Source organism: Phascolarctos cinereus, unplaced genomic scaffold (genome assembly GCF_003287225.1).
Source record: "Phascolarctos cinereus isolate Bilbo 61053 unplaced genomic scaffold, phaCin_HiC Scaffold_7;HRSCAF=346, whole genome shotgun sequence".
NCBI lineage: Eukaryota > Metazoa > Chordata > Mammalia > Diprotodontia > Phascolarctidae > Phascolarctos > Phascolarctos cinereus.
In genome coordinates, this window is record NW_027556180.1 from 4069688 (window position 1) to 4091084 (window position 21397).

At 49.9% G+C, this 21397-nt stretch overlaps 1 protein-coding gene across 4 annotated transcripts in view; it reads right to left on the reverse strand.

Moving 5' to 3' along the window:
* OPA1 (OPA1 mitochondrial dynamin like GTPase) overlaps positions 1-20129 on the reverse strand; it is a 76621-nt gene extending 56492 nt beyond the window's left edge. For 2 of the 4 annotated variants that reach the window (XM_020964817.2, XM_020964815.2), the window contains exons 1-6: positions 20008-20129; positions 13441-13759; positions 12622-12718; positions 7751-7858; positions 4424-4477; positions 3691-3755 (exon numbers count right to left, since the gene is read on the reverse strand). In XM_020964817.2, coding sequence (XP_020820476.1) covers positions 3691-3755; positions 4424-4477; positions 7751-7858; positions 12622-12718; positions 13441-13759; positions 20008-20039 — 675 coding nt within the window. In that variant the 5' untranslated portion in view covers positions 20040-20129. The remainder of the gene's footprint in view (positions 1-3690; positions 3756-4423; positions 4478-7750; positions 7859-12621; positions 12719-13440; positions 13760-20007) is intronic. The other 2 variants (XM_020964818.2, XM_020964816.2) reach the window with 1 other exon arrangement.
* Between the last annotated feature and the right edge of the window lie 1268 nt (positions 20130-21397).

The window sequence follows — 21397 nt, forward strand, 5'->3', positions numbered from 1 at the left end:
GACAGAACTTCAAATGTCGATGCACACGCATGCAAAGACTTTCACCCACTCGCTCCTGTTGATGCTTGAGGTCGAAGTGAAATTCCAAGGACGTCAGACGGTCAAAAGGGTTCCACACAGACTTCCCTAGGCCTAAACCCATCCTTTGTGCCAACAGCAAAACCACCTTCTTCTCAAAGGACAACGTTCTGACCAAGTCTCATGGAGGAGATGCTAGAAGAGAGATGAGAGCGACGCAGACCAGCAGACTGGCCAGAAACACCATGCTAAGCCAGATTACTGCTTGTCCCTGCCCACTTCCTCTTCAGCTGCTCCCTATGGCCTATCATTCCAGCTCGGGCTTCCTCCCTGCAACTCACGGGGATGCTGGCAGCCCTGACTGACTTTCCGCCCTGGCTCTGTGGGCTTTTCCTCCATTGGTCTATGCTCTGGGCACCATGGACGACACTTTGCTGTGAAGGCTTCCATTCTGGACCAGTGTCCAGAAGAGGGCAACAGGTGGGCAAAGGGGCTGCTGCCATCATGGCCTATGATAGTGGAAGGAACTAGGGATGACTCGGGGAACAAAAGACCTTCTCCAAGCAAGCAGAAGGCTGTCTCCCGTGGAGGACGGAGGAGATGGTCTTGCTTGGCCCGGAGAGCAGAAGCTGTGAGAGGCCAACTCGGGATGAGGCCAGGAAAAGATTCCGAACAAGAACTGAACCAGAGCAGGCCGGCTGCCTGGAAGCGGGCAGAGGCGAGATAGCCCCTCATGAGGCATGTTCTCTTAGAAATTCCTTCTCGTCTATGGACTGACCTGGATGGGACGGCTGCTGGGATTCGGCTTAGAATAATTACGTTAAATTCTTATTTCTCCTCAGCAAAATACAAGGCAGATGCAGGGCAGCCTCGAGGTTACACAGAGAAACAGAGGAGCATTTTAACTGTTTAAACTGGCCCATGTGAGGACTCAGGCAACTCTCAGAGCATGTGTGGCCTCAGTGGAACGAGAGGGGCAGGGAAGGAAGGAAGGAAGGCCAGGATCACTTTACACAGGCCCCCGTGTGCCAGGCACCGAATCTTTACAAGTATCGTCTCTTGTGATCAATAAATGATCAACTCAATGAGAGAGAGGAAGTATGTAAACCAAGCTAGTCAGTAACTGCCCCAATCCATCCTACAAGGAGAGGGGGTAAAAACAGGTGGAAAAAGTTGGTCCAGGCTGCTTCCCGGGTGCCATCTTCCCATCTGGGCAGTGCCCGTCTGCTCTCCACCGAAAGACCATCAGCCAGGAGTGGGGCAGGCATTTAGGGGTGGATGCCAGCTGCTGCTCGGGGAGCACGAAGCTTCACTCGTCCACCTAAAAACAAAAGCCAGGAGACAAATGAAGGAAAAGACCCCAAAGGTGTCTCCTTTGTGCCCAAGACAGCACCGAGTCCTGAACCTGCTGAATGGTCTGAGGATGGCCACGTGCCTGGACAGTGACGGCGGGGACACACCCGGACACTCGGAGCACACTTCTCTGCACTGCCAGGTCGCTTACAGACCCTTAGCCTCTTCAGTTCTGTGACTGAGGTGTCCGCTACAAATGGACAGCCCCACAGAACACGGGCACACCCAACTGGAGACCAGGGAGGGTGGCCACCTCGCAGGGATGCCTGGGGACAGAGCTTCTCATCCTCGGGAGGGCCCGTCCGCTCCTGTTAACTGTGCCAAGAGGTCTCTGGTCGTTCCAAGGTCACACACGCAGCCCGTGACTCAGCTGACACCTGCCTTCTCTGAGTGCTCGGCAGTCCCTCAATGAGCCTCCAGCTTGGGAAAAGTTTTCTGCAAATTATGCCTTGGTGGTATCTCCTGGCAGCCAACTCTGGTTGTTATTGGTGTTTGTCTCCTTCCTATCACGTGCTGACCAAACGTCTAGTCACCCCTTCTTGTGTCATCTCTTTCCGGCCAAGGCCCCGTGGGCCAGGGCTACCTCAGGTCTCGGGCTCCAGCCACACCACACCGGGGTCTGACACCTCTGCTGAGCCCCAAGGCCTGCCGTGGGGAAGCGCCCAATGGAACAATCTGTCTGTCAGTGTGGTCTGATGGACCACCTCATTACCATCAGACGCTACTTATACATCAATCTTACAATCACAGACGCCTGTGACACCAACAGCCTGCGAGCTGTCCACTGACCTTTGCCGCACTGAAACTGGATGCACACAAACTATTCAGAGAGGACTACTGGTGGGGGCTCAGGAATCTCTGTGACACAGAGACTTTGCATCTCAGCATGACCCCCTGTCATGTGGGGTAACCTGTAGTGAATCTCTTCATGTCTAAGACTCAACTTTCATAATAAAAAGGGGGAAAAATTATTTAGGCATGTAATAAGCAAACAAGAATGCTGTGCCTTGAAAATATCATTTTAACAAGGAATTAACTTGAAACAAGCAAAGCCTGTCATTGGAACAACAAACATGCGCGGGGCCACCAGCCCCCGCCCCTGACCGCCCCCTCTGTGATCTGTGTTCTTGCTCCCTCCTCCCAGCTGGTCTCACTGGCACCAAATCCCAAAAAGGATGAACCCTCTAACCCAGCGGTGCTGGAGGGCTCTTCACCAACTTCAATCCCCAAACAGAACTGATTCCTGACCCTGAAGGGAACAGGTAATAGAAACACAGATCTCAGTGAGCTGAGGGCACCAGATTTCTGCACATTCCCTGGGATAATGTGCATAAAGCAAAAGCTAATGGACAGCCACTGGCCCCATAGCCTCGGCATCCTCAAACATACAAAAGGGGGGGTGAATCGGAGGGCCTTCCTCAGTCTCACGGCTCCAGATGTCTGCCATTTGCTGACTCGTCATCATCTCCCTCCTCAATGGTGCAGATGATGAAGGCTGACCTCATACTCCTCTGCCAGTAAGGCTTGAAATCCAGGTGAAAGAGAGCACAGGAAAAGGATGAACTAAAAACTCTTCCCCAAACTGAAGCCTGTGGCTGAGCACACCACAAAAGGGAACTCCTCTCTTCCTTCCCTGTGATTAATACCATGAGAAGATCAGGAACCTTTCAAAAATACTACACTTTAATACCTCCCTGCAAAAAGAAAAAGCCAAATATCACCTAACTCTAAAAGAAAATCTTCTCATTCAAAACATATTTTAAAAAATAAAAATGTTTTTCATGGAATCTTGAACGTGTGGTTTGTGCCCCCACGGGAAACAAGTGTGGGTTTTAATGTAGGACGATAAGCCCACAGCAGGGCTTGAGGCCTGGCCTCGGATCTGCCGGCCCTCCAGCAGGCCTCCTCCACAGCTTTGCTGTGCCATCCTCACCAAGGCCCTGGGCCTTTCTGGCTAAACAGGTACCAACTGGACAAGCGGCAGCATTTTCCCAATGGGAGTTCCCATGCCCACAAAGCCACGTCCTATCCACAATACACAGAAAGGATGCACACGCCCTATGGCATTGATGACCATCCTCCGGGAGGATCTGTGCCGATCCTGCCCAGGAGTCAGCACTCGGGGGTGGGCATCTCAGAACTCTGCCCAGCCCAGATCCTGTGCTCTTGGGAATCACTCTGCTCAGCAGATCCCGCTTCATGACGTACTGTATTAAGGGAAATGTCAAGCCCTTCCATCCTCCCAGGACACCCAGGAGATGAAGGATGCCTCAGAATTCACAGACACACAGAATGAAAGGGCTTTCCCTTCCTTCTTACCTTCTTAAACTGCCTGTCGCTTTCTGATGCATCTGTCGCTCGAAACGCTGTCTCTCCCGAGGTACCTGGAAGACAAACACGTGCACCTGTGATCTCTCACTCTCTCCACAGTGGCTCCAAACCCCAAACTACATCTGGTCAAAAGGGTGACTAGGAGAGCAGCTCAGCATCCAGGCTGAAAGTAGCCGACGGCCCGCTGAAGATCATGCTCGATTTTCTCAGGAAAAACGACCAGTGATTTACTCAGAATTGGAGATGTCACTTTACAGCATTATTTGAGAAAACGTGGCAAGTAATTCCAGCAGGGAATAAACAAGGAACCCTGAGTTAGGATCATTTATGGTAAGAATACTGACAGCTGCCAGGCGTAAGAACAGATATTAGATATCAAAATGACACAGGGCAAAGACCAAATTTTAAGTGCCAGCCATGACAAAGCAGATGAGACACCCCAAAATTACTTTTCACATTGATATGAAGAGCTCTGTGGAACACTTTGAGAAGGTGTTTTGGCCAAGCAAACAATTTGGAACATTTGACTACTGAGACACATGACTAAGAATTTTTGTTCTCCCATGAAGGAAGGACTTCATTGCCACCAAGTTTGCTTGAGAATTCTGGGTTCTGGAATCCAGAAGGATTATCAAAGCAGCATTCCCGGTCTGATTTATAATTAGTGTATCAGAAACATGGAGAGGCACGCAGAGGTCAGCACAGAGAGCCTTGTACACACCTAACAACAGAAGTGGGTCAGAAACTCCTGTGACTTCACTAACCAATGTGTGACCTGTGAAAAATCAGCAAAAGGGGAAATGAAAAATAACGTGAAATGCACATGAACGTGGGAGCCTGCCTGACCCCCACGGAGCAGCAAAGGGCTGGGTCCCCCCAACGTGGTCCTTCCCACCAAAGGGCTTTCCGAGCCATTCAAGGAGCAGCGACATCATTTAGTGAGATAATTTGGTCATCAAGAGCCAACCCCCCAACGTCTCACCAACCTGCCACTGCTCGGTTATTTTCCCCCAATACCTGAAGCCAGACTGTGCCCTGTCTATGAATTTTTAAATATTTCACAAATTCACAATATTGCAGAGCTCAGAAAGGATTCCACTCGCACCCCACAACAGCAACCATCCCCCGGCTTCCACCCAGAGACTCTGAATGACTGAGCCCATGGATGGCAGGCAGGCCAGCCCTTGGGAAGGGTGCTCTCATGGGAAAGCAGCCGGAATGAAGCTCCTTATGACATTCACATGCACACAGCCGCTAGCTTGTCTGGGCCAGGCCAAGTCCAACGTCTCTTCGACAAACAAGAGGGCCTTCCCAACTCCTGAGTTGTTCCTGACCCATATCTGACACGAGCTCAAAGTCTCACACCATCCTGGCCATACTCCTAAACCCAAAATTCAACTGGCATCTGTGAGTTGTCTTTCTAAGGCATTTTTCATTACTTTTCATTATTTCTTCATCACATACTTTCTATCACTCAATTTTTTTTTAAAGAACAAAAAATTAAAAACGTGCTACTGAGCTCAGTTGTGAAAAGAAGACAAATGCACTCGCAGTGATAGACATGATAGGGCAAAGGAAGGGGAAGGAGATGTTCCAGACACAGCTCTGCTCTGACACCAGCTGGCTCTCACTCAACCCAACCTCCTTCTATTCACACCAGGGGGATTACTAAGAAACTTCTCCAGGGATAGCGCTATACAAACCTGTCCCCCTCCAAGCCTCCCTAATTGTGTAAGGGGCCCACCCCACGCTGCCAGTCACCCCAACTCCTCTCTGATTCCTCCCCCTCCCGCAGTCCCCACAAACATCACGGGGCAGGCCCTGCTGAATCTCCTCCCACACCTTTCGCACCAGTCCCTTCTCCCGGCGCCGACAGCCATGCCCTAATCCAGGCCCTTGCCATCTCTGCCCTGGACTTTGGCCACAGCCTCCAGTAGCACGGAAGGCCACTGGGGACAGGGGCAGGCTTGCCATGGTGCTGCACACCAAAGAAGGGGCTTGCTAAGGATTTGTTCGATTGAGCTGGATTCGCTGGTTCCTGCCTTTCCCCTTTCCAGTCCATCCTCCAAGCCAAGCGAAAGTGACCTTGTTACTCCAGCCCAGGCATGAGCTCCCTCGTTATCTACACTCCCTAGGATCTCTGGTCTCCTCCAAGGCTCAACTCAGGAGCCATCTTGTTGAGCAGGATTTCACTGGTGCCCAGCTCCACCCCTCCTTCCAATGGAGGGAAAGAAGGGAACAAGCATTTATTAAGCACCTGCTGTATTCCAGGCCTTGTGACTCCATGGGATCCTCACAACCACCCTATCAGTTTACAGTTGAGGAAACTGAGGCAGGTGGTGGTGAAGCACCTTGCCAGGGTCCCACAGCTAGGAAGTGTCTGAGGTCAGATCTGAGCCCAGGTCTTCCTAAGCCCACGCTCTATCCGCTGTGGCATGTAGGGGTCCAGGCACGGGGAGCTGACAGCAAGCCCTCGCCTCTCCAGCTATCTAGCCCAGCGATCTCTCCCCCAGACTAGCAGAGCACGGAGCACACAGTGTGGGCATAATACATGTTTCTTAATTTCTGAACTGATCTACACCCACCCCAGCCTCCTCGATGAAGCCTCCATCCCTGCCTTTTCTGCATTCGTTCCGAGCCCCTGCTCCCCGAGAGTGTTCCTCTCACCTGTTTAGTAGAGGACTACTCTCATGTTTTGCAAGGGTGGGTTTTCTTCCAACCAAACCTGAAGTTTCATCCTCCTTCTGGACTCCTGGCTGCACACAGGCAGGCCCTCGACACCTGAGCCCTCCTGTAGACGGCAGGTGCACCCTAATGAGGCCACACCTCTCCACTATTGCTGGGATGCGTTACAAAGGATAAAGGTAGAAAACACTGAAATCCTGACGGTCCCCACCAACCTCAGTGGCCTGGATGGAGCCCAGAAGGCCACAGTCAGTGTCCCTGTCAGCAGCAGATTTCCACAGCACCGCAGGCTTCAGTGTCTGCCTCGGCCTCCCCCATGCCTCGCACGGCCCTCTGGGGTTTGCACAACACTTTACAGATGTCATCTCATGAGACTCTCACAATGCCCCTGCGAGGGAGGTCCTATTATTATCATCCCTATTTTACAGATGAGGAAACTGAGGGTGAAATGGTCCAGCGACTTTCTTAGTCACCCAGTCTCTGGGAAGAGAGGCCGCATTTGAACTCGCAGGCCCAGCGCCCCTGCACCAGTCGGCTTCCTTCTGTCACGGATCCGGGGAATCAGCACAGTTAGCTAGAGGAAAGAGCTGCCCAGGATGGGCTTCCCCTGAAGGCAAGGCGCCCTTCACCCAAGGGCTCAAGGAGACCTTTGCTCCTGCTCTGCACTCGGCCTTTGGTCCATGGACAGCAAGACGCTCCATCCAAGGAAAAGAGCATGTGGCTTGCTCCCTGTGCTGCCGGGAGCTTGGGTGAAGCCTGAACCTATGAGGAAGGACCCGCTCCCACTCGGTGAGTGGCTGCGAAGGATGCCTGCACGTTCCTGCCCAGAGCATGGGCAGTTCATGGGTCAACTTTATTAAATGCAGAAATCCCTCCATGGGCTGGCCTAGGGACCAGGCTTAGAAACAGAAGCAGGGCCAGGGTTAGAGGTGGAATTAGGAAATGCCAGGCTCCTGCAGTTTTACAAACTGTTTAAAGAGAACTTGTTTCTCTGTAGCTTAATGTTTGTCAAGATAACATTTTAAATCAACCACTAAAGACAAAGAAAAAAACTTAAAACAAAGAGAAGATTCTACCTGTTAAACCCACTTTGTTTCGCTGGGATGCTTTTCAAAAGTCGTCAGCCAGATTCCCTGCGCCCATTTACCTGGGGAGCACATCTTTAATGTGAATATAAGGCTTTTTGTCTATCCGTTCTCTGCTGACACATCCCACTCCCTCAGAAAGACTCCCCAGGACTCAGGGGCTGCCCGGCCTCACCTCCTGACACTTCCCTTTCAAATCCAGGACAGCCCTGGAGCCGACATGTGTTCCTCTGCTGCTGTGACCTCGTACAAAAGCACATGAAAGCGAGCCTCCTCACCTGTGGAGAAGAAGTCCTTGAGCAGGCTGAAGCTTCCCGAGAGCTTGTCCAAGTCTGGAAGCAGCTTCGCCAGGGATTCCGAATCTGGAAGGGCCTTACTAAGCTTCTCTGGAGAAGAGTAAAGAAATATCCCCATTAGTTACAGCCTGGAAAAAGTGCTCGCGTCTTATCAGAACAAAGGCATCTCTGTTCCACAACCCCACCGGAGAAAAAGAACCAAACTGGAGATGTGAATGTGAGGTGGTGCCTCCGTGTACCTGCCACAACTAGTAGCGAAGCCACAGGACAACCACTGGGCCGACAGGGCAAACACAAAGTTCTCTGTGAACTTGTGACTCTTAATACAGTTTCAGAAATCAAGTTTTTAGTTGTCCCTAATCTGTTGCTGTTCTTTTCTGATGCTAATCATTATTTTTTTCATGTAAAAATTCATTTCAATGTTATCAAGTACTTTTCTTTCTCTTATCTCTAATTACTTCCATTTGCTGAATGGGAAAAGTTATCTCCCCTCCATGACTAAGACAAGTATATTACTCAATTTACTTCCATATTTTTGTAGTTTTTTAAAATTTTCAATTTTACCATCTCAATAGCTTCAGCAAAATTGCAGGCTACGAAATCAATCCACAAAAATCAGCAGCATCTCTATACAATAAGAAAATCTAAGTGGTAATAATAAGAGAAATCCTAGTCCAAATAACTATAAAAAGAAGCACACAAAACATTTGTAGAGATTCAATCACAAAGAGCTCCTCAAAGAAATAAAGAACAACTTAGATAGCTCAAGGGTTATTCATTGTTCATGGTTGGGCTGTGCCAATATAATGAAAATGACAGTACTACCAAAGTTTACTTACATTTTTAATGACATATCAATAAAACACAAAACACGATAAAATAATAACAAAATTCATCTGGAGAAAGGAAAAATCTAGGGTATCAAAGGAAATAATGGAAAAGGTAGGAATGAAGGGGGATCTCAAACTATGATATGACAGCAGCCATCAAAACCATCTGGGATTGCTTAAAAGACAGAGAAACAGATCAGGGGAACAGAATAGACACAAGACAACTAGAAACAGCGGAACTTAACCATCTCATGTTCAATAAACTAAGAATATAAATTACTTAGAAAAGAACTCCTGACCGGATAAAAACTGCTTAGACCAACACCTAGTACCATACTCCACAACACATTCTAAATACCTTCATGACTTTAATGTTGGAGATCAAATGATAAAACATTAGAAGTAGTGTTCCTTTCAAAGCTATGGGTAGGAAATCTATTCTTAATCAAACAAGGGACAGAGGAAGGAAGATAAAATTTGATCATATAAAACTTAAAAGGTTCCACACAAATAAAAGGCATTTACTAGGTAAAGAGAAGCTATCAAATGGGGGGAAAATCTTTGAATCAAACTTATCAGACAGGTGTTTAGTATGCAAGACATACAGAAAACTAAACAGTTATCTATGTATAACATATGTAAACACACACAAGCTACTCTTGACAGATAAATGGTCAAAGAACATAAACAGTTCTCAGAAGAACTGCAAACTAGTAACAATCACATGAATAAACGTTCCAAATCACTAATAAGACAAGAAATGCAAATAACCCCCCAACACACAGACACACACACACACACACACACACACACACACACACACAGAGTCTGCAAACTGGTTAAGATGACAAAAGACAGGGACAGTTAATGTGGGGGGAGACAGGAACACTGGTGCGTGGCTGGTGAAGCTGGGGATCAATCGGGAAAGCAATCTGGAGCGATGCATATAAATAGCCTAAAATGTCTGTGCCCTTTGACCCAGAGGAGGGCATTGCTAACAAGGCCCCCGTATATACTACAACATCTGCAGCAGCATGCTTGTGGTAGCAAGCAACTGGAAGCCAAGTAGCTGCCCTCTGACTGAGGAGCGAGTCACCAGTGGTCTGAGAGTGTAATGGAAGAGCACCGCGCTGTAAGAAAAGACACCATGATCTGGACAGAAAGCATGGAGAGACCTCTCTGAACTGGGGAAGAGTGAAGCCATGGAAGACCCAAGAACCCGATGGACAGTCACGACAACCATATAGGTGGGTCACTACACACCTATCACAATGGACAGTGTGAGCTTGCAGAGAACAAGACTGATGCCAAGAAGAGACAGAAGCGCTTCGAGGTGGCCCCCCACCCCTACCCCAAGGGGAGAGTCCTGGGCTGTGGACACCACGTATTTCCAGACGTTTCTGGTTTTGCTGATTTTCTCTTTTCTTAAAAAAAATAGTCTACCAAGAACCTGGAATTTGCTAAGATTTGGAAAATGAGATATGGGTATATATTTGTTTCCTGACAAACTATTCAGCAATTGTCCCCAAGTATGTTTGTTAATTAATGAATCTTTTTTTGCAGGCTTCATTCTCCACAGACCGAGCAAACACTAATCTCTGGTAAATAACTGACTAGATGCCAGGGAACTCATTCTCTTCCTTGGAACTGCTTTTTCTATTCTTTTCCTGGATGACATTTGCTCGGCATTTTGTTGTTAATTAGGGGGTTGCGAGAACACCCAATCGGTCTTGATCCCTGTCCCACCCTTGCTTCTTAGTATTTTGGGCCACTGTTCTCTAGAGAAATTTAATAAGAATGGAATTACAGAACCTCAACGTTGGAAAGGTCCAGTTTAATAAAAAACAAAACAGAAAATCCTTGGTATTTTTATTGGTATTGTGCTAAACAGATATATTCATTTGGAAAGTACCATCATTTTAACTATATTAACCATACTGATTCATGAACACTAAATGTACCTTCAATTATCTTTTATAATTAAAGAATTAAAATTAATTATAAAATTAAAATAAAATTAAAAATATCCTTTATAATTAAAGTAAAGGAGTTAACCTTTATTTTCCTCTGCAATGATGGGGGCATTTCCATTACTGTAGTTTTTTATACAGGTCCTACAAATTGCTAAGTTCTAAATAACTGCTATTTTTTTTTATTGATGCAAAGGAAGTTTTTTTCCTCTGATCTTTATTGCTACTACATGAGAATACAAATGATGGAGTTGGGGGTGGGGAGCTAATCTTACGTCTTCGACCATGAATTGTTTCTGGCCATCAGTACTTGGTCAAGAGGCTTGGATCTGCTAGATATCAGACGTTTAAGCATATTTGCTAAGCACTCTGGTAGTATCAAATTACACCAATAGTCTGATGTTTTGGGAAACCCCATTTAAAATCTCCTTTCTAGTTCAACTAAAAATGATTCCAGAAGTAAGCCCTCCCTGGAGAAGGAAATGGCAAGCCACCACAGCAGCGTGTCTGTCAGGCCTAGGACTCTCCCTAAGCTTTCCCTTTAGGGAAATGGGCAGAACAGCAGCTCTGGCCTTTCTTAAGGCAATGGATTAAGGATGGTAACCAAACTTGGTTCTTACCTACCAAGGATCCTAGGCTTCCCACTCAGCCCAATCAGGCACCGAGACCCACCTGACCCCCCCCATTCTCTCTCTCTCTCTCTCTCTCTCTCTCTCTCTGCCTGTTCCAGACTCGCCTGGAACATCACTAGTCAAGCGACACCGGAAGCAATATCACTGTCCAACAACAGGAGAGGGACCAAAGAAAGAGCCTCCCATCAACACAACAGAGTCAATCAGGACAGAGATACCTGGGGAACACACAGCCATCTGGAGATGACGCAAAGTGGACCAGGGCCAGGACCCAAGCTCACATTGCTGACAACCGGTAAGAGGAAGGTAAAGGAGAATGGGAACGGAGGGTGGGCCAGAGTCAGATGTCTGATGCACCGGAGATAATTCAGGAGCAGAATGTAGCAAAACAGGTTTAATTAACTGTGTGTTAAGAAATTATCACAACGGCTCCTCAGACACCCTGTGATCTGTACCAACATCAGGCTATTTCTCTGGACCAGTGGTCAGGTCAAAGCCGCCCCAGCTCCAGAGCACCAGAACTGTCAGCGTGAGCTGAGGACATCCTGGGCATCTAAGACCAGGATGAGTGAAAAGGAAAGCAAAGTGTCCCTCCTGGTAGGGAGGAGTGAAGGGTGTGTGTGTGTGTGTGTGTGTGTGTGTTGTGTGTGTGTGTGTGTGTGAGTGAATCCTGTGGTGTGCACAGGTGTGCGCGTGGGGAGATGTCCTGGGAAAAGACCAAATGAAACCAGCATCTGAGGCAGAAAAAAGTCATGGAGAAATAGCCAGGATGCAGTCCTGAGCCTTCTCTCCTCAAGGCTAGTGATTATCCTCAAAAGCCTTTTTGGGGGCAGCTAGGTAGAGCAGTGAATAGAGCTCCAGCCTTGGAGTCAGGAGGACCCAAGTTCAAATCCAGACCCTGGGCCAGTCACTTAACCCCACTGCCTCACCAAAATTTAAAAAGAAAAGCCCTCCTTTCTGTAAACTAGCAAGCTTGCACAGCACAAATGAGATATGCATTTTGGACCTGGAACAGTGTGGCAGGTCTAGAGCCCCCTCCCCCCTCGCTCTAGCACCAGGACTGACGTGCAGTACTGCATCCTTTGCTCTCTTCCAGCGCACCAGCATTCACACCAGGCGTGGATCTTCCCCCGAGAGAGCATTCTCTCAGAATGAGGGTTTTACAGCCACCCTGTCAGGAGTAATTGGAAAAGAACAGTGGCCAGCTCCAGACCTGCTGTTGAAATAGCAACAAAGTCAAGTTAATGGTCGAAAATCGCTTTCCAAATGCTCTAGGCAGGAGGTCTATGCAAAGCCATGTGAGCCAGGCCTAGGCAGGACTGAGCAACAAGCATCTTAACAAAGCCAGGTGACCACACAGCATCATGCCAACAACTCATAAAATCTGGGGGTGGGGCGGGGGAGGGGCGGCAGGCACCCACCCAGGTCGATGTACTCATCCAGCTGCCACACAAAGTCAGGCACGATCCACTTGTAGTCGCTGAGGTCGGGCACCATGTCCTTCCACTGGTCAAAGGTCTAGGAGACAAAAGCCAGAGCAAAGCGAGCCTCAGACCCTGCATGGAGGCGGCTGAAAGGGACAGAGGTCTCTCCAGCCCCCAAGGACTTGTCCGTGTGAGTCGCTAACCGCGGGTACAAATGGACAGACCTCACCCAGATTTCCATGGACAAGGACAGGCCAACACGCTCATTCCCTGGTCCATCAGGTGGGCAAAGCACGGCTGTGGGAATCAGGACAGCCCACTCCTGACCCTAGCCCTGACACTAATAAACTGGGACTGAGAGCATGAGGCTGCTGCCCAGCCTTCTAGGTCCATCAAACCAAAGAACCTTGGAGGCCCCAAGCTCGCCCACCCTGCGCCTGAACAGCAGCAGCCACTGCTACAGATGCTCACAAATGCACGAGGTGTCCCCACGAGTGGGAGCCAGGCACGGGGAACGGAGCGCCAGACACGGAAGCGGAAAGCCCTATGACCCAGCAAGTCACTTCACCCGTGCAGCCTCACCTTCCTCTGCAACACAGGGATCCCACAGCCCTCCCCTGCCGGCTCTGCCGAGCGCTTGGCAGCCCTCAGAGCAGCACAGTGAGACCAGCCGGGAGCTCCATGCTGGGCAAACCCCCACCTTCGTATCCGAACATTTTAGCCCCACTGTAGAGAAGCCAAGCCTCAGAGAACATGACGGCTGACGCAGGCAATCCCACGAGAGGCCGCTGGCTCGCCACCGCACCCTCTGCATACCTTCTTGGCTGTATAGCCGCCACCGACCGCCGAGCCCAAGAGCAGGTAGCGGAGCCGGAGGAGCCTGGCCGCCAGGCGGGCCGGCCAGAAGTGCCTCCGTGGCTGGTAGCCGGGCTTGGCTGGAGAGAGCTTCCATCTTCGGAGAGGGAGGGGACCGAGGGAGGAGAAGGGCTGACGCGAGCCCGGGAGCTGAGGCCTCCGAGGTCTGGCCGGCAGAGGACGCAGGTGGTGAAGGCTCCGGGAAGGGAGATGCAGCCTCAGCAGCGGGAGAGGCCCTTGAACCGTGTAGTGAGCATTCACCAGGCTTTGGCAGACCTCGCTGAAGGAAAAACAGAGAGGGGAAGAAAGGGTTAAACACGAGGGCCCACAACCCCATCACCCTCTGCAAGTTCCCACTGAACAACCAAGGACAAATGGAGGCTCTGAGAGACAAAGGCCTGACCTCAGGCCAAGGACAGACACCCCAGCCTTGCCCACAGCCCCCTCGAGGCCTCTGGCTCTGAGGTCAGCTGCTGCTCTGTGGCTCCTGCCAGGCCTTGTTTGAGCCAGGCCTTGTTTGCAGGCCCTCTGTGGGCAAGCAGGGCCCCTCTTCACACGGACATCCTGACAAGCATCCTGTCTGCCCTAAGGCTTCTCTGAAACCTCCCTACTTCCTCCTAATGATCAAGCTCCCCAGAGGCCTTCCCCCAGGGAAGCTGATTGGTGCAGCCTCTTCTTCCTCCTCCTCTCTGCCCTGCCCCCACACAAACTGCCCTTTGCTGAGGCCCAGCACTGCTGCAGATGGGCACCATTGATCCTAAATGCAAGACCAGGTATTTCTGCCATTTAGATGTTTTCTGTTGATTTGGGCCCAGGCTTCTAACCTGCTGAGCTCTTAGGGGATCCTGCCTCTGCCATCACTGTTAGTACAGCATCTGCTGGGTCTGAGGTCACAATTTTGGGGACGCTGCCTCGTCCTGGGGCTGACTCCCCCAAGGCGAGGGCTCTGCCGCCTCCCTGCTGCTGGTACTTCTTCCTTGGATGACACCCTAGAGACCACATGGCCCAAATCTGTACTCTGCAGAAGAGGAAGCCAGTCATATCTATGGTCCCCTATCTCGAGCTCTTTCCACAGGGCCCCCTGCCTCTCGTGGTATCAGAGTCTTCAGATTCCAATGTGTAGTCCAGCTATTTTCTGCACATACGTCCTACAAACTCTTCAAGGACAGAAACTGAATATTTCATCTTTGGATCCCTGGTACCCAACACAGTGACTGGCCCACAGCAAGGGCTTAACAGTGGTTTGTTGAATGAAACAGGATGAAAACAGCAGTGGAAGGGGCAGAGAACAGACCTGAATCGCAGCCCTAACTTCATCACTAAATGTATTGTATTACTCCCATCAAGCCCTTTAAAGTTATTACACTATCTTCAAAATGCAGAAAAGATCTTATACTATAGATAATAGACTCCCCTTTCCCTAAAGAATTTGTAGCATTTTTATATCTCTCATCTATCAGAAATAAGTCTGACCTGGAGAAGCTGATTGCGCCGCTAGCGTCCCAGGGAGCTGGTCAGTGGCACAGGCTAAGTTTACTGGGCTGTGCAGAGAGGAGATCATTGCTTGGACCTCACCTAAGTACACGCCAGCCCGTGCCTGGGATGCAGCAGGGCCCCACTGTGCTAACTGTAGCTGTAAGTCAGCTGTCTAGCTCAAGAGTTACATTTCCCCCAAAGAAAGAATATTACAAAGAGGGGATCTCGTCCCACCAAGGCCCTAAGAGCTGCTCCGGCTGAACTAGTAACAGCATTAGCTGGGTTTCTGGCATCTGAGCCAAGGCCACACAGGAGGGCCGGGGCCTCAAAGCCTCCTTACAGATGAGCAGTTTTTCCCAATTCTGAACTGTCAGCCTTACTTTCATCTCATTCATGATCTAGCAATGACTGTCCCTGGTAACTCAGGAACCTCAAACTACTCCAAGATTCCTCCCAGTGACCCCATCCTCAAAGAAATCTGGGATCCAAATGACTGACCTGTTCTCACTCCTTAAAATAGCCATTTTCTCCATTCAAATGACCTCAACACTAGGGGGAGGACAGATTAAGAATTATCCTATATATGAATTACTGATGTAAACCCCAATATTCTCAGAGGCATTGCCTAACCCAATTTAAGGTATAACAGGATGAAATTCAGGAAGCACCAAAAACATGAAATGAGAAACAAAAACAAAACAAAGCAGAAGAGAATGTCAGAACTTCACTGCGTCCCTCCTTGAGGATTTTGACCTTTATAGTATACAGAGCACCTTGTACAGTGATGGGACAGGATACATAAAAGAGGTCTTTCAGTCCAGCTCTACCAAGAAGTAATTGCCCCATTAGAATGTAAGCTTCTTGTGAAGGCAGGGGCTCTTTTGGCCTTCCTTTGTATCCCCAGAGCTTGAAGGGCACCGGCACACAGCAGGTGCTTCCTAAATGATTGATCACTGGAATGATTCAGACTCAAGCCAAGAACCTCGTGTCCTGGGGCACTGGAGTGCCTGCCTCTTGTGGAGGTCAATTCTGCTCCCAACACTTTCTGTTCATTGAGAATAAACGGCACTCTCCTCAGCGTGTGCAGGTAGTGCTTCCCTCTCTCGGGCTCCGTGGCTGTTCAGCACCTCCAACAGGGGTGACCGCCTGGAACTTCATGATGTAGTTTGCTTAAAAAACATTTCCCGAGAGGACCAATGTCATGTGGTTACAAATTTCTAAGAGGTTTTTGCCTTCTCATATGTGGCCAAGTATGAATTTACCTCCAAGTGTAAACATGTAAGAATGTCCCTCTGTTTGTAAGAAGACATTTCCCAGAGCTTTGGGACAGGACTTCTGAGCCTTCTTTGTGTGCTGGACCAAAGGAGAGGTCTGGGCAAGCCCGTGAAGCCCTTCCCAGAAGCGGGGTTTTAAAGGCCTAAAATAAGGTACAGGGGATTCCACAGGAAACCAGTTATGCCTAAATGTAGCTCAAGGTTAAGAGGCCCAGTTTGAGGATCGAAGCAGGTGCGAGGCTATTAGAGCCGAGGGCTTTCCAATTTCACCTGGTCTTGGGGGAGGGTGGAATCCTAACATTTCCGAGGTCTTCTTAAATCATCACTTCTGTGATCTTTAGGCATCACAGAAACAAGGGTAAAGGGCACTCCTATCCAGCAACAAGCCAGTCATTAAGTTCCTCCTATGGGCCTGGCACTGTGCTACAAAAATGAAAGAGGCCCCAACCTCATTCTGATGGAGGAAATAATATGCAACGTACAGGCAGATAGGAAGCACCCACACGGTCCCTTTGGGGGAAAGCCCCAGCAGCTGGAGGGCCAGGGAAGGCCTCTGGCAGAAGGTGGAGGGCATTCCAGGCAGGAGAGCTGGAGGGTCATGTCAAAGTCACAGCAAGGACAGCAGTCACTGGACAGCCCGTCAGAAAGGCAGGTGAGGCCAGGCTGGGAAGAGCCTGACACTGGATCTCGGAGGTCCTAGGGAGCCACTGGACTTCAATGAGGGAGGGAGGGAAAGGTTCAAACAACATTTCAGGAGAATCACTTAGGAGGCTGAGTGGAGGCTGGACTAGGAGACCCATGAGAAGGTCGCTGCAGCAGCCGTACCTGATCGGGGGCTAGGGGGAGTGAAGGTCAACACGGGGCCAGGCCACTACCTCTACCTGTGGGGCGAGGGCGATGCTTCCCCAGAAGGCCTCCCTGACAGAGAGCTGGCCTCACACCAGACCCTGACAGGTCCAGGGAAGCTCGCTGGATCAGTTTCCTCATGCGCACTTAGGAAAAAGAAGTCCATGGACTGCTGAGAGGCCCTGTCTCCAGATCCAATCATTTGTTTACATTCACTGCAAAGTCAACCAGGTCATAGAGAGGCATGGCAAGGGCTGTCTAATCCAACTCCTTTATTTTACAGATGGAGAAAGTGAGGACCAGGAAGGGAATCTTTTTTTTTCCTTTTCCTTAAAAGAAAATCAGTTACTTGCCATATTTATGGTGAAAACAAAACAAAAAACCCAAACACAATTCTTCCAAAAATGTAAATAATGAAGAGAAATCACAAATTTTAAAAGACTGCAACTATAGAAAGGATTTATCAAAAGATCATCATTTAGTGGAACTAATTATCATTATCCTAACTAAGCAAAATCTCCTGGAGTGTAGAAAGCATCCTTGATCTTGCCTGTTACACATAACCTTCAAGAAACCAAGATTTGTTATGTTCCACGTTGTACATGATAAGTCATTAAGAACTTAATTTTACACGCATTGTTGAGTTGAGTCAATTATTCAAGAAAACCTGGATTTTTCCTCCCACACAGAATTCCCAATCCCTCCTACTCTACGAAGTGTATGACCCGAGTACAACAATGATTTTACAGTTTCCAAAGAGGGCATCAGTACCTACAGAAGCCAGGAAGCTGTCCGGGAGCCAAAGGCCATCACCATGACTCTGGCCACCCAAAGACATCGGGCAGTAGAATGAACACTCACTTGATTCAGAGCTAAAGAATCGGACTCCAACTGGGTGACCTTTTCTCTGAGCCTGCTTCCCACGTAAAACAAGCGGTAGGAGGCAGCTACCTGGCGAAGTGGATAGAGCACTAGCCCTGGATTCAGGAAGACCTGAGTTCAAATCTGGCCTCAGACACACTTATTAGCTGTGTGGCCTTGGGCAAGTCACTTCACCCCATTGCTTTGACAAATAAATAAATAAATAAATGCAAGAGGTCAAAGGCTATAATCCTGTAATCCTACAAAATTAACAAAATGATGGCTGAGCACTGCTGTCTGTCTAGACCCAACTAAACCAGGGCAGGGCAGCTCTGACAAAGTAGGATCCTACTCCACTCATTTCCAACACCCCGGAGAATCTCAGTCAAAAAAGCACCTCTGCCAGCACACAGCCAAACACACGATCCTAGCCAGTACCCCAGGCCTCCCCGCCCGTCCACTCTGATTCAGCCTAACCCTGGCCTCCATCGGACTCTGTGCTCCTTCCCCCCACAGCTGCTCCAGGGGCTGCCTCAGACCGATGTCAGCTCATCTCCACCCCCAGCCAGACTTGCCCAGCTCCTCAAAGCCTTCCCTCGGACCCTTCAGGCTGCTCAGCACTGAATGTAACACTCCCCATATGGTCTGACCAGACCAGAGATGGAAAAGCTTAAATGACTGCTCCAGGAGGAGGGATCCAGCTCCCAGGACCTGCCCTCTGCCCTGATCTGGGCAGCATCATTTGGGGATAAGCTGATCAGCTAGAGAGTGGCCAGAGGAGAACATCCCAGCAGGGTGACAGCCCTGGAGTTCATAACCTGCGAGGACAGGTTGTTTAACCAAGAAAACAGAGGAGTCACAAAGAATGAGCGAGAGCCAAGCTCATGTGCACACAGGGCTGCTGTCTCGTCTTCCCGGGCAGACTGGGCTCTGGAAGGTAGGGACCGTCCTCTACAGCACACAGCAGGCACTTTGTCGATGCTTACTGACCCAACTGACTGACCAGGGGCTACAACTAGGAGCAAGAGGGGAAGGTGCAAAGGTCAATCCAGGTGGGACATCAGGAAAAAGGTGACAACACTAAGAGCTATCGTAAAGTAGAAGAGGCTGCCTGGGGAGGCAGTGAGCTCCCCGTCTGGGAATCTTCCCACCCAGGCTGTACAAGCACTGGTCAAGCACAGTACAGGAAGGACTCATTCCTGTGGGGACGCCAGGAGATGCTGTTGAGGTCCTTTCCAACTCTCAATCTCTGTGATTCTGGCCTCAAAGCCAGAGGGACCTGGGTTCGAATTCCACCCCCCTAGGCAAGTTACAGGATCTCTCAGTGCTCTGGACATCTCTTTCTACACCTGCCCTGGTAAACGGCATCCGCTCACCAGGGAAACACAGGTCTGGTTTCCATCCCCATCCTTCTCTTGCCCACATCTCTCTTTCCACTAAGAATGCCACTGCTAAAATCCAGGTAAATTCTCTCTAGGGAAGTGCCCTGATCTCCAGACTGCTAGCCCTACCCAGGGCAGCAAGCACTGCAGCAACCTCTCCGGCCTGTTCATTCTAAGAGTCAAGGCCCAGAGACCGTGGCCAGCAGCTGTCGGCCCAGGTGAAGGATGCCATGGGAGGTCAGGCCTGCCCCCGGCCCTTCTTTAGCTCTGCCCAAGAATGACTGCTCCGTCGGCCTCCGTTGCCTCCCCTGTTATTTGGAACGCCAGGCCTCTCCTGGCCCTGCCCCGGAGCAAAGATCACAGAAGCGGCGCAGCCCCAGCCCCAGCTCTAGTCCGGCTTCCCGGTACGCACACCAGCGCGCGCTCTCGGAGACGGAAGCCACCTCCGAAGCGTCTAGTCCACACGTTACACCAGGCCGGACGAGGAGTCCGCTCGGCCTCCGCCCTACGGCTCCCAACGAGGAGCAAGCGGCCCCCAGGCCCCGCCCCTGCCCCCCTCGATGCCGGCGCGGGCAAGGACAGGTTTCCCCCTCCCCCCGGCAGTGCAAGGCTCCGGTGCTGGGGGTCCACTAGGCCCCCGGGCTCTCGGACGCTGCCCTCCCCTCTCCCCGGCCTCCCCCGGTTCTCACCAGGCCTCCGCGGCCCGGCGCGCCCGCCACATTCCGCCTCCCGGAGAGGCCTCGGGGGCCTCCAGCCGCTGCCGCCGCCTCCTCCTTCTCCTTCTGCTCTGCGGGCCTCAGCGACGGCGCCGGCCCGGGCCCAGGCCGAGGGAGGAGCGCGCAGGGACGGCAACGGCATCCAGCGGCGGCCGCGGCTCGGGTAGCGGCCTCCGCTTCCGGGGGCGGTCCGGCCGGCTTCCGTAGCGCGTCCGTCAGAGAAACAACGTCCCCCCGGGCGCCCGAACCAGAGACACAAACGTTCCGCACAAGCCGCCGGGCGCATGCGCTCTCAGGAGAGCTGGCAAACGGCCACCGGCACGCACGCACGCACGCGCAGCAGCGGTGGGGCGCGGCAACTAGAGGTCATGCGCAGACTTCTGCAGAACCTGAGCTCCGCCGCCGGCTCCTTAGGGGCTGCAGAGGGCGTGCTGGGAGCCAGGCTGCGGGGGAAGGATACAATGGACCTTTTTAGAACTAGGTCTGTACATTTATGTGTAAGATGTGTTTTAAGCTACACGTCACTTTACACTCAATACATGTGTGTATATACACATACACACGTGCATATATGTAGACATATAGACAATATGGACATGTATACACGCGCATATACATGCGTCCAGGAGTCCATGCACATAACAACTCTGATAAAACATTAGCACTGAGAAGACCAGCCATTCCTTTCATGGGAATCTTGGGGTTAGTAAAAGACCTTTGCAGTTTCCCAAAAACAGTCCTCAGCATTCTCCTCCTTTGCAAATCTGGACCTACCTCATTGTTTCTCATTATGGTTGGAGGAGGAAATTTTGAAGACATAAAAGTAGTTTCAGTAAAGAAGAAAAAGGAGTTGTCTGAAGGGACTGCCATGGATGTACGCACCATCCAGCTGAGATATTATTTTAATTGTTCTTCCTGCAAAAGCCAGCTTAGTTTTATTTATGAATTCGATAAAATTCTGTTGTTGTTTTCAATGTGATGTATCTCTTTGATTTTCAGAATTTCAGGTTTTATTTAGTTTTAATTTTATGTTTTTATGGTTTTTTATGTTTATTTTTATGTTTTTATGTTTTTTATGTTTTTCTAACCTTTCTTTAAGCTCTGTTCCCTATTCACTGACTTATTCTTTCTTTTGTTGATGAACACATTTGAAACATAAATTTCCTCCTAAGAGCTATTCTGGCCACATCCCCAACACTTTTGTATATTGTCTAATTGTCATCTTTTGTTTTGATGAATCTGTTGGTTGCTTCTGTGATGTGTTCTTTAAGTCTTATTTCATTGTATGAAAATTTACGTGATAATGCTTTGCTTTCTTATAGTTGGTAGTCATTAGATAATGTTTTAAAACATAGTAATAGTA